We start from the raw sequence: 15,062 nt of genomic DNA on the forward strand, positions 1-15,062 counted from the left end.
CAGCACCTAGTTAACTAGTATTCTATTTGAATATGGAGCTTCTGATGATCCCTCTTTTAGGGTGAAACAGGCTGTAGAGAGGTTTCTAGGGACTAGTAACTATATTTGATGCAGTACCTATAGTTATGCTTTCGATGAACTGAAGTATGGCCGTTTGGCAGGAAGGAGTGATACTACAGCAAACGTGCAAAGAAACTACAGCAAACGTGGTAGTGGTGGGAATTTACTGTACTACAATAAACCAACCTAGATATGGCAACATATAAATATAAACAAAATTAACTTTATGAAAAGAGAATTTTATTGTACTGTAATCAAAATGTCTACATTAGAAAATGTAGAGACACTGAAAATAATATAAAACAATTCATTTTGAATAGCTTAAACTAACCCGTGTATCATCTATGAGAAAATCAAGTATTTATTTTCAATATTTTTTGTCTTTATTTAGTAACTTATTTTCTTAGCGTAAAAATTGATAGCCTACATACAATCTATTTGGTTATACTTTTTGAATTTTTTTTGTCTCATTTTATATTTTATTGTTATTGTCACCAGTGTGCAACAATATTACGTCATCAAGCAATTCCGCTAAACATTCAAACGCTATACCAAGGACGAAGGCGTCCTCTGCTCAAGTCCACAATAATGTCTTCAAACAATAAACACAAAAAAAAACACTTTGAAACTAAGTTGTGTAGTTTTATACTGAACGTTTCGACATAGTGTTCTGTTTTGATGTTAGGTTAACAAAAAAAACAACTGAACTGAACTGAACTACGTTCATAAATAGACTACTACTAACTGCTCGCTATGTGTTCTCTACCAATATAAGTTGAAAAAATGTCTTAAATATACAACTATGGCTACCAGCCATCTCCAGGTGGCCATGATACAAATAGAAAAACAGATGATAAAAAACACAAGATTACATTTAAACTGTCTTTTGAGATGATGTTTTATATTTCCACGTGTACACGTCTGGCCATAGTTTATTGCTGCGCAGTTGAATTCAACCATTTTCAACCTTTGTGTCTTCTAATCAATGTGAGTTGAATAAACGTGTTGAACATTCACGTGTTGATGAGGTTGAATTGCCACCGAACTTGCAGCTTCAGATCTGCTTTCTAGAAACAAAATTACAACAAGTTATCAGCAAGTCACAGGAGATACGATTTGTCAGATTAATTGCTAGATTTATTATGTCATCTTGTTATGTGGTGTTCAAACTGCACACCACATAATCTATAAATGTCCTGTATACCGACCACAAGATAGATATGTGGACCTAACAACGCTCGATGAATACGCAATCCATTGGGTGCTGCGCCTGGATGTAACAACGTGATCTGTGGAGGCCTCAAACGCAAGAAGAAGAAGATCTTTCGTCAGTGGTATGACAAGTTAATTGTGATAGTGGTAATGGTTTAGTTTTGCAATGACTGTCGTAAAGAACTAATTATTCTTGGTAATAATTTGCCAATTTTTTTACAGTTTATCATACATTCCGCAATACACTTTCAGACATACCGTCTCCTTCTTGAATAGAACTTATTGATTCTGCTCCAATTATTTGCAAATAAGTGTGAGGCTGGTTTTCCGTTGTGTTGTTCCAGTTTTCTATTAGAAAAATAGGGGAAAGCCGTGTAATATGAACTGCTGTGTATTATGAACCCCCTGTTGTTTTCAGAAAACGTGGCAATAAAAATGTTTGACTTTTAACAGCTTGAATTAAGTAAGCTTGCTGGTCATTCGACCGGAAATGTTCTTGTTGAAAGTTGGCGTGTTGCCGAAGTTTTGGGGGTATAAAGGTTTAAAGCTTGTGTGATATTATTTTGCAGATGGAGAAATTGTTGTTTTTTTTGTCATTGTATTAATTGACTTGTAATTTTTTTATTAATATACCCTCACATAAACTTGATGATGGAACTCACAACAAGTTTTGTTTGAAAAATGCATTATTTAGTTGATTATCAGCATTTTAACTGGAATCACCACAAGTGTGTAACATGAACCCTAACTGAATGTGTAATATGAACCCAGGTTCATATTACCAAGCGCTTTATGATGGTGTAATGAATTTTTGTAAACTGGGGTTCTGTAAACTGGGGTGGTTCTGGGTTCTGTAAACTGGGTTCAGACTTCAATTTTACCAGCATTTTCAATGCAGTACACGTCATTCGATTAATGTTGCTTATCTTTTTGTGAATTTAATGCTTACATTTAAAAAGTAGTGCATGTTTACTAAAATTGGTGTAAATTATTTGAAAACCTTATGGTATTAAATTTATTATGGTATTAAATGATATTAAATTGTTATGCTGCACATGTAATGTGGCTTGCTTTAGTGCAGTTTTTGTGTCGTCAATCTACCTCTATTCAGCAATGATTCAAAGCGGTTCATATTACACATCACAGGGGTTCATATTACACAGAGGGTTGTGTAATATGAACTCTTTTGTTAAATTAATAAAATTGAAATAACCTTTTTATTACAAAATATCACATACTAATATATTGAAGGGGAATAGGTATGCATGTTAGCTTGCTATTCTGTAAATATTGTCCATATTTTCATTGAAGTTGTGAAATTAGGAACGTTTATTGTTAGGGGGTTCATAATACACGGCTTTCCCCTAGGTAATATGCAAAACAGAACCACAAACATACTATACATAGCCAAGTTGCACTTCCTGATTCAGTATGTTTATATTGAACACACATAGAAGTAAATCGAAAGTTTTTAACACATAATTGTGTTTTTATCAAAAAAAACAATATTAATAAAAATTTAGCTATATCTGAAGAACAGCCATGCAACAGGATTTAGAGATTCAGATTGCGTGGTCAAGGAGCGGATCAGATAGCGTGCAACAAGATTCGCTCCGAAAGCTCAGTTGGTTAGGCGCCTGACTTCACAAAGCAAGAAATGGCAAGATCAAGCAGTGCTGGTTCGACTCTCGGAGTGTGCAACAGGAATTCGTTTTTGCCTTAACGCTCCTTCGTTAATTTGCATTCTTCTGATTAGCTCAATTTACATTTAGTTTTTCTTCTAATGTAAATATTTCACCAAATTTAAGTTTATTTATTGCGACATGAGCTCTTGAAATGTAAAAATCTTGCAGAAAATTGTTCAATACATTTAACTGAGTAATTATCTCAAAGCAGAATGTAAACTTTTTTCCAGGCACTTTCTGCTCATGATTTATAAAGAAAAAAATTGCCACGCTGAAACTGTGCCGAGCGTTTATGTTTGTGGACACTACTTCTTGACTTACCATCGGTTGGTTGAGGCACATCTCCAATTTCTTCATATTTATGCGGCGGTTCCAATTGGTTACTTGCCATGCGAAGCAAGTATTTGAAACAAGCAGATTAACAATGGTTCAGTTGTTAGTTGCTCAATTTTATCATTTGTCAACTCCAGCCACTTGCTGAAATGTGGCTAAGTTAGTTGTCACGAGCCTTTAATATTATTACTTTTGTATTCGGTTTTGGCTTTGAGTTTAGATTACTGTAGAGATTATTTTTCATATACTTTTAGAACCAATATGGCGAATACGTATTCCAGCAGTGGCGTACGCAGAGAGAGGGGCATTGGACCATGCCCTCTTCCGTTCAAAAACGTTGATTTTTAGCGTTGTAAGTGTGCAGTGAAGGGATTTTTAAATTTTTGGGCTGCGCACCCTTTGGCGTCACTTGTAAAACTTTGTGCCCCCTTTTCTCGTTTGAGTTATAAATCAAAGTCAAACCACATAAATTTTACATGTTTTGGGCTCTAGAACAGACAAAGTTTATTTTTTATTTTCCATGTTACACCATGACCACCTGGAGATGTGGCCTGATTTGTCACATTTTGCAGATTTTGATTACAGCTACTGCTAGTGCTTAACTGACATTTTTTGAGATGTTTTTACTTTTTGCGGTTTCCTAATGACAAAAAACTTTTTTGTTGCCTTGGAGAAGCAGTAGCAAATGAGAAAAAGTAAGTTGAAAAACGCAAAATCAGACTGTTATTGAAAATTAACAGTCTGACTAAAATCTACAAAATCAAATTTTCTTTGTTTTTCAACATGTGAGAACGTTAAAACCTATTGTGTCATCTGGGGAAAAGAGTAAAGAAAGCGTACAAATCTAATTTTTTGAAAAATTTATTTAAACGTTTGCCCAAAGTTAGAAGAACCTGGAAATTTCTGCAAAATGTGACAAATCAGGCCTTATCTTTAGGTGGCCATGGTTACACAAATCAAAAAAATTAGTGGATCACAATATACTTTTTCTCGAATTAATGAGAAGGAACTGTAGCTGCTTTGTCGAAGCCAGCAATATAATTCGTGGCTTAGTTGAAAACAACGCAATGCGCACTTCCCATGTCATCTTCACAATTAAGTTTGTTCCGAGCTGCTGTCTTCACACTTACAAGTGCAGGAAAGCCATTTTTCACAAAAAACGTCACTAACAACTATTGTTACCGTACTTAATGTTTAAGCGCTGGAAAATAAAGTCAAAACTAGGTCACAATTTCAGTCAAGAATCGCGACACAAGGTAACCAATCTTCATGCACCTCAAGGGGAGCTTGCATTGGTAAAGAAACCACTAGTGTAGTGCAAACATGTTATTGTTCAAGTGGTGTTGGGTAGCAGGGCTGTATTAACCGCCCATCATACCCCCCGAGAGGAGGTGCATGGCTGTTTAGGGACTCACTCATTCTAGTTTGTTTAACGTTTTTTAGCCATTTAAAATGAAAAAGTGTTGTAAATATTGCTACATAAGCTCGATATTCAATAGCTTAAATCACGCCAGGCCCTATTTACTGCTTCCAAAACACCGGCCTACTCATATTTATATTTAATTGGTGCAGCGACTTTTTGCAATTTTAAATAAAAAAAGGGACAATACTGCTATAAAAACTCGACATTTTATAGCTTAGGCTGCATCCATCGGTTTTGTATTGTTGATCATCATTTGGAATTACTATTTCAAATCAGCGAAACCAGTAAATCTATGCTATTTTGTTGGAGTTTAGTGATGAAATAATACTTCGCTTTCTTGGAAACTGTTATTCAACAGTTGGTAGCACAAAACTTGTCCAAAATTAAATGCTCTTGAAACAACAAAGTTGTTCAATAATGACATCCAGAAGAAGGAAGACAGAAAGGAATATACGATCGACTAGATTGGCAAGAAATCGGGAAAGCTTTCGCTCAGCAGTGGGCTACCACAGGCTGAAAACGATGATAATGATAATCTTTTAGTTATTTTAGTCAAACTCAATAGCCCTTTGCATTAGTTTGTAGTTAAGAATAGATTCCTAACACATTGTGGACTCATTCTGATATCTTTGATTCGTATTCGCAATTTAAGGTTTTAGTTCATTAAATTGAGTCATGTAGGCTACTTCTAGTCACATTAGTCACATTAGGCCTACATCCAGTCACATTAATTTAATATTAGTCTACATGTTGTTGATATAGGCTATTTAACGAATTCCCTACAAGTCAGCAGTACATAGCTGTACTGTACACAGCAAGTTGTAAACTGAGCAAGTGATAACTGAGCTATAGCTACGTTTCAGCAAGTTGCTGAAGTTGGCAAATAACTAATGAAACTAAGTAACAACTGAGCAAGCCGAAACTTGGCATGCCACAAGTCAGCAAATTCAGTTTAGCAAGCGATGACCAAACAAGTCCGATGCTAGATGAAAATCTCATTTACTGACTTGGATAGTAGCTGAAGTGTTCTTGCTGAGTTGAAGCACTTGCTAAGTTGTTGCATGCCTAGTGATCCGACGATTTTTTTTCAACAACCAAGCAGCCAACCATAGAAAAACATTGTTTTGAAATGCATAAAAAAATAACTTAGAAGCTTTTTAGGCCAAATACAGAAGTGAATGTTTATGATGTGACAAACCTGTTGGATGTTCATGGTTTGTGTTCTTTTTGGAGTTCATGGACAAGTCATTAGATGAATCATTTCTGCAAACAGGTAAAATCTTTAACAAGTGTTCAAATTTTGAAATTAATAAATTGCACCGTTTTCACCACGACACACTTGTCCCTGTCACTGTTGTTGGCATTGATGGACTTGAAGTTAGTGAAGATGTGATATACAGTAGTTAGCCAAGATAACGATTAAAAATTCATTGTCCAAACTAATGATTCTTTTATTCTTTTTGTTAATCATTGTTCGGTTTCAGTATGTGTCTTTTAACTCGGGAGCTTTTTGTAGTCAAAGCAGTGTCCAAAATAGTAATTATGATACAGAAGATAAAATAGTAATTTATCTGCTTTATTAACCTACTTAGCTGTAAAGCTAAGAGTTCTATCTCATGTTATTAACCAACAACAAACAAACAAACGTAGGCCTAGGTGTGAAACATTTATGGTTATAGTCTCTATTGGAGTTATATTTGAAGCTCTAGAAAATAGATAAGATCTTTGTTTTTGATGTTGCAATGCTTCAAAGATTAGATTAATAATGATTATTTTAATAAAAGATATTCGTTGGATACCCGCTGCAATTGTTTTTCTTAGTTTACGTCTCCTACATGTGTTTTTGAAATTATTTTAACATGACCGGGATGTGTCTGACTTACTCTTTTTTATTATTCCTCGTCTTCCTGATCACGAGCAGCACGACTGCAACAACCAACACAGTGCCCACCACACTCACAACGGCTGTCATTATTATAATGATTGTGACCGATAAGGATTCATCTGGAAGTTCATCCGTAAAGGAAACAACAAAAAGTGTCAATTAAAAATGCAAGTAAACGAATAGAGACGAGAAAGAGTTTCATGATCTTGATATTAACCGCTTGATATTGCATTTTACTTCAAACTGAATATGTAAGTGACTTTTGTTTATTAAAGAGCAAAATTAGTTGTAAACTAGTAGCGTTGACAGAACGATCTTGGAATACTTTTTTAAGTGTAAAAAATTGAAAATAAACGCCAAAAGTTTTTATGAAAAAGTACATTTGCAACAAGGGACAACTCTTGCTTCGAAATAATTGTCTTTTCCTTCATGTTTTATAGTTGATTAGTTTATTTAATAAAACAATTGCAATACGACTTGTCGTTTTGTTATATTTTCTTTTCACAGTGCTGAAAACAAAGCTTTGTAGTTTCTAGTGGCATTCAAACGAGATGGCCTAGTTTCGGGACACAGACTTATTTAGAAACCTTGGATGAATAAGGTAGTCTGCTCACCTGTAGAAAATGTGCTCTCTGGTGCTAAACTTGTCATTGAATCTGTAGAAATAAGTTTTGAAGATGCTGTTGTTGCTGAAGTTTCTATTAAATAAGATTGTTTGCATTTAAAACTGCCATTGTCTAAACACGATTATTAAGATTAAATGGAAGGGTTAAAAAGTTTGAACTACGAAAACTAATGTTTGCAAAGGTTTGTTAAACCGATGCTCTTTTTCGTAAAACAGTTCCACCATGTGCTGTAAAAGTAAGTAAACAATTAAACTTGAATTATTGTAAGAAATCGACCTAGTCGAGTATCTATACAGTTTTATTGCTATATTATAAATTGCTGTATGTATTACACTGTATCTTCTTGGTAGGCTATTGATTGGTAAAGCGTTTAATGACAATATGCTTCAAGCTAGAAACGAAGATTATCATTTTTACTTCCTTGTCCTCTTCATTTAAATCTATCCATGGGAGAAAAGCCTGAAGTGGTCGACCAAGTAGAACAACAATATGGACAGGTCTGCTGATCTTTTTCAATTTAAAATTTTAAAAATCGTACATGACTCTCTATTGAAGTTTGTTGGTGGTTTATCGTTGGCCTATGAACCTTAAACTTATTTTTGTATACTAAGTTTAACATGCTGAAAATATACGAAATAGATATGGACTTAACAAGCGTAAAATTTTGTAAATGAGAGCGTGTTCCTTATGTTTAAAAATTGAATTGAAAAAACTATATTGAATGTACCAGATTGAAAATTCCGAATAACAATGGTATCAGGCGCTGAATCACATACGTTTTTTTAAGAACATGCAACATTTCCATAATCTCTCATTGTAACGTCACTTTTTGACAGAATGTTGCTTCTTTTATCAAAGCTCAGGAGGGTAGGCTATTGTTTGTACCGATGCTAACTGAGTGCAATCTGTTATCGACACAAATGTTGGTTTTCCAAGAAAAATGATGATACGCAGAGAAGACTATTTTGAAACCTAAGTAGAATATGAGATATGCATATCATGCTGCTAAATGGGTTATTTACCCTCCAACAAAGTAAACACATTTTCATTTGAAATCAACATGGCTGACACACTGTCTTCAAACTTTTGAGATGGTATTGGTAATAGAACATAAAAGAAAAATATAATTTGTAATTGAGGTTCATTTTATTGCATGAGTTGTAGGTCAAAACAAAACTTATTCATGCGTTATTGTGGTTGACAATTTAATTTGATTTGAATATAATTTCAGATTGTTTTACATCGCAAACTTTTTGAAAACTCCACCTTTTCTTTGACAAATATAGTTGATGTTAAGATCGCATGACTCTGAAAACCATTCCCCTCCTTCTTTCATCACTGCACAGTCGTTGTTGCTTTCAGTGTTATTGGGTTCACCATCTGCCCAGTTTGTAACGTTATGATCGCATTGATTGGTTCCATCGATCCATTCGAAGTCACATGTGCTCGTCCTATTTACACGCTTCAATCTGATGTAGAAATCTATTGAAGGAGAATAGGTCTGCTACAGAAATTCAAGCTTATCTCTGCACTTATTTTGTCATTACATTGCACAAGGTTTTGCTTTTGTACTCCAAAACCGTGTATGGATAAGCAACTGCGTGTTATCAATTAAATGTCATACAACTGTTTTTATCAGAAATTAGGTCGTCTTATTAGATATGTCAAGTATTTTTTATCTAAACATTTTTAGCTAAATAATTAAAATTCTTGGCTTGCTAAAGTAATTTTAAAGCAACCTATGAGCTTATTGTAGCCTAACTCACATTAGAAAGCGTTCCAAAACTATCAAATTTTATCTTTGGGGCTTACTGCTTTAGAAAACAATCAGTCGATTTAACCTGGTGGTTTTTAATCTTTTATGTCTGACGACCCGAAACAGCGATTCACGACAACAGCATAACCACAGTTCAAACATTCGATTTAAGCTATCGCTATACCAACAAGTCATGCGTGCTTACAAGAAAAATGGAACAAGCTTATACAAATTGCACCTGGCACTTTTTAGCCGGTTCCAATGTATTATGATGTGTGGACACTGACAAATGAGAGTCAATAAAACTGCAGACAAAGCATTTTGTTCGGAAAAGCATTTTTTATCATAAAAATAAAAAAGCTTGATTCAAATTTAAAAAAATTGGCTTTATTAACGGACCATCACAAACGTGAAAAAACATTAGCGTTTTATCATTCCAACTGACCAGTAGGACTAGAGATTTTCAAAACTGAATTAATGAAATCTTGTACGTCCGAATTTTGAATAAGTCCCAGCGTTGCGGACAAACTTGAACAAGTTTCTTGTGCTATTTCGAAAGTATTTGCAGAAGTGGTGCTGACGTAATATCCAATAGAAGCATACTGGTACCAAACTGGATCTATTAAAGTAACAGAGAAATTAAGTCAAGAAAATGATTCTAAGTCTGAAAATGATAAATTCAGGGGGGAGCAAGAACTTTTATCTCGAGGGCCACATTCAGAATCTGAATTTGTTCGAGGGCCGCAGTATAGTATAATTAAGATTACAAGCCAAAACATAAAATCTAAAATAGTCAAAACACAAGATTTTTGTTATTTTAAAAATGATAAAAAAAATGGAGATTTTATATACAGTAGGCCTACATGTGTTATATAAAAGATATAAAAAATGTTTGCCTCAATTATTTATTTGACTGCAACCCACATCAAGATAACACTTTGCCAGACGCACTTTGAGCGAATTAAACAGACTACATTTGTGAGCGAATTAACATAATCAGAAAAACTGTCGCAATCGCCGCTTTTTCTCTACAAACACCAAGAGTCTTGGCCTTGATCCAAAACTAAAACGAACAAGAAAGTCTCATGATGCGACAGGCCGAAGTCAAAAATTTTGATTGTAACATAATCGGCTGTTTAGCAATATAATAGCCATGCATTCATGCAAGATCACAATGTGGCTGGGAAAACAAACTACAATGCGACAAAATAACTATAATTTATCGTTATCAAGATGAAATGTATGAAGAAAAAGTTTAATTATGTCATGGTAGTAAATAAAATTTTCAAGCAATTTTAGGATTATTTTTTTTATATAATTGCTGAAGGCTTTCGCGGGCCGTACAAAAAGTTGTTTCGGGCCGCGTGCGGCCCGCGGGCCGTAGTTTTCCCACCTCTGATCTAGCTAGAAGAAAAGAAGAATTGGTCTAGATGCCTAAATAGTAACCAGTTTGGGGAAACAAATTAGAGTGTCTTGAAGTCATGTGGTCGTCAAAAAGTTATGACAAAGTAAACCTACAGTATTTTGTTCCAAGTTTTATTTAAAGTCTTGAAAGCACCTTTATTTATTGACCTCTGTAGCCTACATACGTTTTGGAACTACAAAGCTCCATACGATACAATTGCTTGCGATAAACCACTGTTATAGAAGATAAGCTACAAACCTTCAAACTAGCGAGACAGATTGTAGCAGCGTAGGTGGTCACACTTTTAAAGTACTAACAAGAGCAAAAAAGAAACAATTTCGTGTTATTGAGGTTTTTCGCTTTATATTATTCCATTTCTTTGGCTTACGGCATTATTCCATTTCTTTGGCTTAAATTCCTTTTGAATTTCTTGCAAGATTACCTGTTTGTCTTTGACAAATATAGTTGATGTTGATATTGCATAACTCTGAGTACCACTTTCCGTCTTTCATCACTGCACAGTTGTTGTTGCCTTCATTGTTGTTGGGTTCACCATCTGCCCAGTTTGTAAAGTCAGCATCGCATTCGTTTGTTCCATCGATCCAATCGAAGTTACATTTGGCGTTGTAGCTGTCACGCATCAATCCGATGTAGTAATCTATTTCACCAAAGTAAATTCAAGCAAATAATCGTAGATTTTCGTCAAGTTATTAGCTATTCGTCAGGTTATACGCTATTCGCAAAGTGTGTAAAGTGATGACAAAGTTTAGTTATTTCACCCATTGAAGTTAGTGTTATCACTTTGTACTTTGGTGAAGATGCTAAATTTGAGTATGAAAAGGCTCTATATTATGTACAAATCTTAGCAAGGCAAGTGTTTCCATCAAAGATAATCCTTAACAAACACACTGTAAATGCAAGGTAAATAAGCTACTCGTGTTTATAGCCAATTCATGTAACATCTATCCTTATTTTGCTTAGACTTTGGATTGAAATTATTATTGTTTCTGCTAAGTTACTTCCAAATCCAATCTACCTGTAATGGTTTATCTTGGTTTACGCTGTATAATAAAATATTTTTCATGCACTTGCTCATGATCATGTTCAGTTTTTTTTTTTTAAGGTTTGGTTTGGGTGACCGCTAAGTAGTTTTAAGAGACCGCAAGTGTTTCATTTAAATACCAAATAATAGCCATAGTTGCTTAAACGAATTATTTATTAAGCTACTGGCAGTGCACAATCACAGAACAAAATTTTCAGGTTCTATCTCATGCAACAAAACAGATTCGCAATCCCGTTCCCATCCGCCAGCTTCCATTTCTTCGTTGTTTGCAGTTGAACTATTGATCGTAGGCTATATTCGTATTATCGACAAGACATAGCGAGAAACAACCATTACTTTTCTACTGTAGTTGCAGGTCCAAATTTTAGGAAACCGCTGGAGAAATTTGGGGGATCGTTTCGGTCCCCCAAAACACCTTAAAAAAAACACTGATCATGTTTAAACATTCAAAAACCAACACTTTACCCGACAATACTTGCCAATTTATGTAATGTGTTGTGTGCAACAAGGCCCTCTAACCACCGGGTCGCGAAAAAGATGCTACCGGCTCGCGAGAACGTTCGATCAAAATGGCCGTCGAGAGTCTCAGTTGGTTGAAAGTATGTTCTCATACTCATAAATTAAATTCATCAATCATAATGAAAGCAATTGAAATTATGCACTTAATAGGTATGAATCTTTCCTATAACCTGTTGTATATCTATCAAGCAGTGACTGATACAGGGAGGGGGCACTTGGTCACATGCTAAAAAAAAGTAAAACAACACTTAAATTTTCTACATTTTTGCAAACTTTTCTCGCTCGCTTTTTGTTTTGTTTGTTTATTTATCTTTATCCTGCATTGCGGGAAAGCGGACTTGAGCGCTATGCATCGGTGTACGCCTTCCGACGAACACCTGACCCACGCTGCAGCCGACGGCAATGTCTGTTTCCGGTTGTCTACTCTACTCTACTTATGACTTAAATTTGGTACTACCAATTACTCGAAATCGATCACTGGGTAGAGGCAAAAATTATTGTAAAGTTTCTTGCCCAGAGAAACAACAGCAAGTGCGGGTGGCTGGAGTCGAACACACAGACTCTCGACTGCGAGCCCAACGCGCTAACCACTCGGTCACTGCTGCTGCTCGTTCCACCCTCTCTTTTTAACTTAAATACCGGCGGCACTGGAAATGCATTGTTTTGGCAAGGGACTGAAGGAATACCAGCCTATCGATAACGTTATAACAGCCCCTCAAAAACCTCTATAAAAATTAGACCTATAAGTAGGTGTCAAACATTGTTTTTCCGATTGCCGCTCTGCGAGGCTATTTCTATTTTTAGACCTGTCTGTGATAGAAAAAGAGGGAGACCGCTCGTGTACAACTATCTCTGTACGTCTATAGCTTTACGTTTACAGTAGCAATAATTGTGCCGTTATTAGTTTACAGTGAAAACTACTTACCAGACAAAGAAGAAACAATTAAATTGATGAAATCGTGCACGTCGTTGGTTTGGATGAGAACCAAAGTGGCAGATGAACTTGAACAGGCTTCTTGTGCTTTGTCAAAGCTACTTACAGAAGTGGTGCTCACGTAATATTCAGTAGAAGTTTGAGCAGTGACAGTTAGACCGAGAGCCTACGACAGAAGATTTCACCCCATAAGGTACAAAAGGTTTGACCCCTTGAAGTTACTGGGGTCAACCATGTCACTCACAAAAAGTATGGAAGATTGACCGCACCGGGTGGATCTGGACCCTAGAGCCCCCTAAAAAGCCCAAAAAGGGGGTTAATTTCACCCCATAAGGTACATGGACCAAACTTGGTGAAAACGAAGTTCTATGTCAGGACATCACAAAAATATCAAATCTAACAATATTTTCGAGTGGAAAGGTGATGTAAGACTCCTCCCAAAGTGACCCCCCAGGGGGTTAATTTCACCCCATAAGGTACATGGACCAAAGTTGGTCAAAACGAAGTCTTATGTCAGGACATCACAAAAATATCAAATCTAACAATATTTTCGGGTGGAAAGGTGATGTAAGATGCCTTCAAAGTGACTTCCCTTAATGTGACCCCCTCGGAAGGTTTATTCCACCCCATAAGGTACATGGACCAAACTTGGTCAAAATGAAGTCTTATGTCAGGACATCACAAAAATATCAAATCTAACAATATTTTCGGGTAGAAAGGTGGTGTAAGATGACTTCAAAGTGACTTTCCTTAATGTGACCCCCTCGAAAGGTGAATTTCACCCCATAAAGTACATGGACCAAACTTGGTCAAAACGAAGTCTTATGTCAGGACATCACAAAAATATCAAATCTAACAATATTTTTGGGTGGAAAGGTGATGTAAGATGTCATCAAAGTGACCCCCAGAGGGTTTATTTCACCATAGAGTACATGGACCAAACGTGGTCAAAACGAAGTCTTCTAGGGCACCACAAAATATCAAATCTAACAATACTCTCATTTGGAAAGGTGATAAAAGACCTACCCAAAAGTGAATCTCCTCCTATAGTTTAATTTACTTCATCCCTTTCTTGAACCAACCTAGGTGTAACGAAAGTGCTATGCCAGGACAGTACGAATGGATTAAATTTAAAAATATTTTTATATAGGTTTTGATGAAATACATTCACACGCTGTCCCATGATGCATGAAATGGAACTATAGCCTACTTTACAAAAAGTTTTTGTATAAATCATATTCAGTCAATCGAAAAAAGGCAACAGGACATGACAATACATGGCTTTGTAACACCAAAAACAGAAAGTACATAAGAAGCATATAGGCTACAGTAGCCAGAAAATTGATCCAAGATCTTGATACGACCACTAAATGTGGACTTAATCGAACAACTGACTATCCAAATCAAAACGTTTCGAAATGAATCATTTGGAACGTTAATTTAGGCAGTAATGAACATTTTCCAGCTGCTACAATAAATAACCCAATAAACCCAATGTAGTAAATTTTTGTTTAATGCCATTTGCTTCATGTCTCCAATCAGTTATTGTAACTGTTCATTCATAAACAGAGATTGTTCGTGTAAATGTAAACGGTCGTTTCTTTATTCTTCATTGTCACTGCTGTCGCTTTCACTTTCTTCATCTTATTCTTCAGATTCATACAATTCTCCTGTTATATACAGAGATAAAGCAAGCTGTCTGCGATGTACCAGCCCCAAGCAATGTGGTTATCCGCACGTCTGACACTGACTGTCTTGTAATTGGCCTAGGTTGCTATGGAACTTTTGATCCTTCATTAAAGATATGGATAGAAGCTGGCTTGCAAAGCAATAACACGCAGCGGTACATCAACATCAACCAGCTGCATAAGGCCTACCGCACTTGGAGTGACGATTTGCAAGTGTTTACCTGCATATCATGCCTTTACAGATTCTGATTACACCTCGTCATTTAGCAGGAAAGGGAAAGTGCGGCCGCTGAAATTACTCCAAGGAAACCACGAAGCGCAGGCTGAACATTTTCCAGCTGCTACAATAAATAACCCAATAAACCCAATGTAGTAAATTTTTGTTTAATGCCATTTGTTCATGTCTCCAATCAGTTATTGTAACTGTTCATTCATAAACAGAAATTGTTTGTGTAAATGTAAACGGTCGTTTC

General features: G+C 35.7%; 1 protein-coding gene across 1 annotated transcript; it reads right to left on the reverse strand.

The window, feature by feature from the left end:
• Window positions 1-872: 872 nt before the first annotated feature.
• Window positions 873-13,074, reverse strand: LOC145781711 (lymphocyte antigen 75-like). The gene is made up of 9 exons (XM_082593380.1): window positions 12,893-13,074; window positions 10,828-11,043; window positions 9,426-9,599; window positions 8,491-8,706; window positions 7,213-7,296; window positions 6,597-6,717; window positions 5,912-5,976; window positions 1,531-1,620; window positions 873-1,127 (listed from the first exon to the last, which is right to left on the reverse strand). The coding sequence occupies exons 2-9, from the start codon at window positions 11,024-11,026 to the stop codon at window positions 1,039-1,041; spliced, it is 1,038 nt and encodes a 345-aa protein (XP_082449506.1). The 5' UTR covers window positions 11,027-11,043; window positions 12,893-13,074; the 3' UTR covers window positions 873-1,038.
• Between the last annotated feature and the right edge of the window lie 1,988 nt (window positions 13,075-15,062).

The sequence above is a fragment of the Aplidium turbinatum genome, chromosome 13 (genome assembly GCF_918807975.1).
Source record: "Aplidium turbinatum chromosome 13, kaAplTurb1.1, whole genome shotgun sequence".
Taxonomy (NCBI): domain Eukaryota; kingdom Metazoa; phylum Chordata; class Ascidiacea; order Aplousobranchia; family Polyclinidae; genus Aplidium; species Aplidium turbinatum.

What these genes read in the sequence shown, in the direction of transcription:
- LOC145781711 (XM_082593380.1), bottom strand. Translation starts at nt 11,026, where the DNA reads ATGCGTGACAGCTACAACGCCAAATGTAACTTCGATTGGATCGATGGA. An exon ending in CTATATTTGTCAAAGAAAAG is followed by an intron (nt 7,297 to 8,490) that starts GTGGAGTTTTCA and finishes CTTATTTAATAG; the next exon opens with AAACTTCAGCAACAACAGCA. An exon ending in AAACCATGAACATCCAACAG is followed by an intron (nt 1,621 to 5,911) that starts GTTTGTCACATC and finishes TTTTTCTAATAG; the next exon opens with AAAACTGGAACAACACAACG.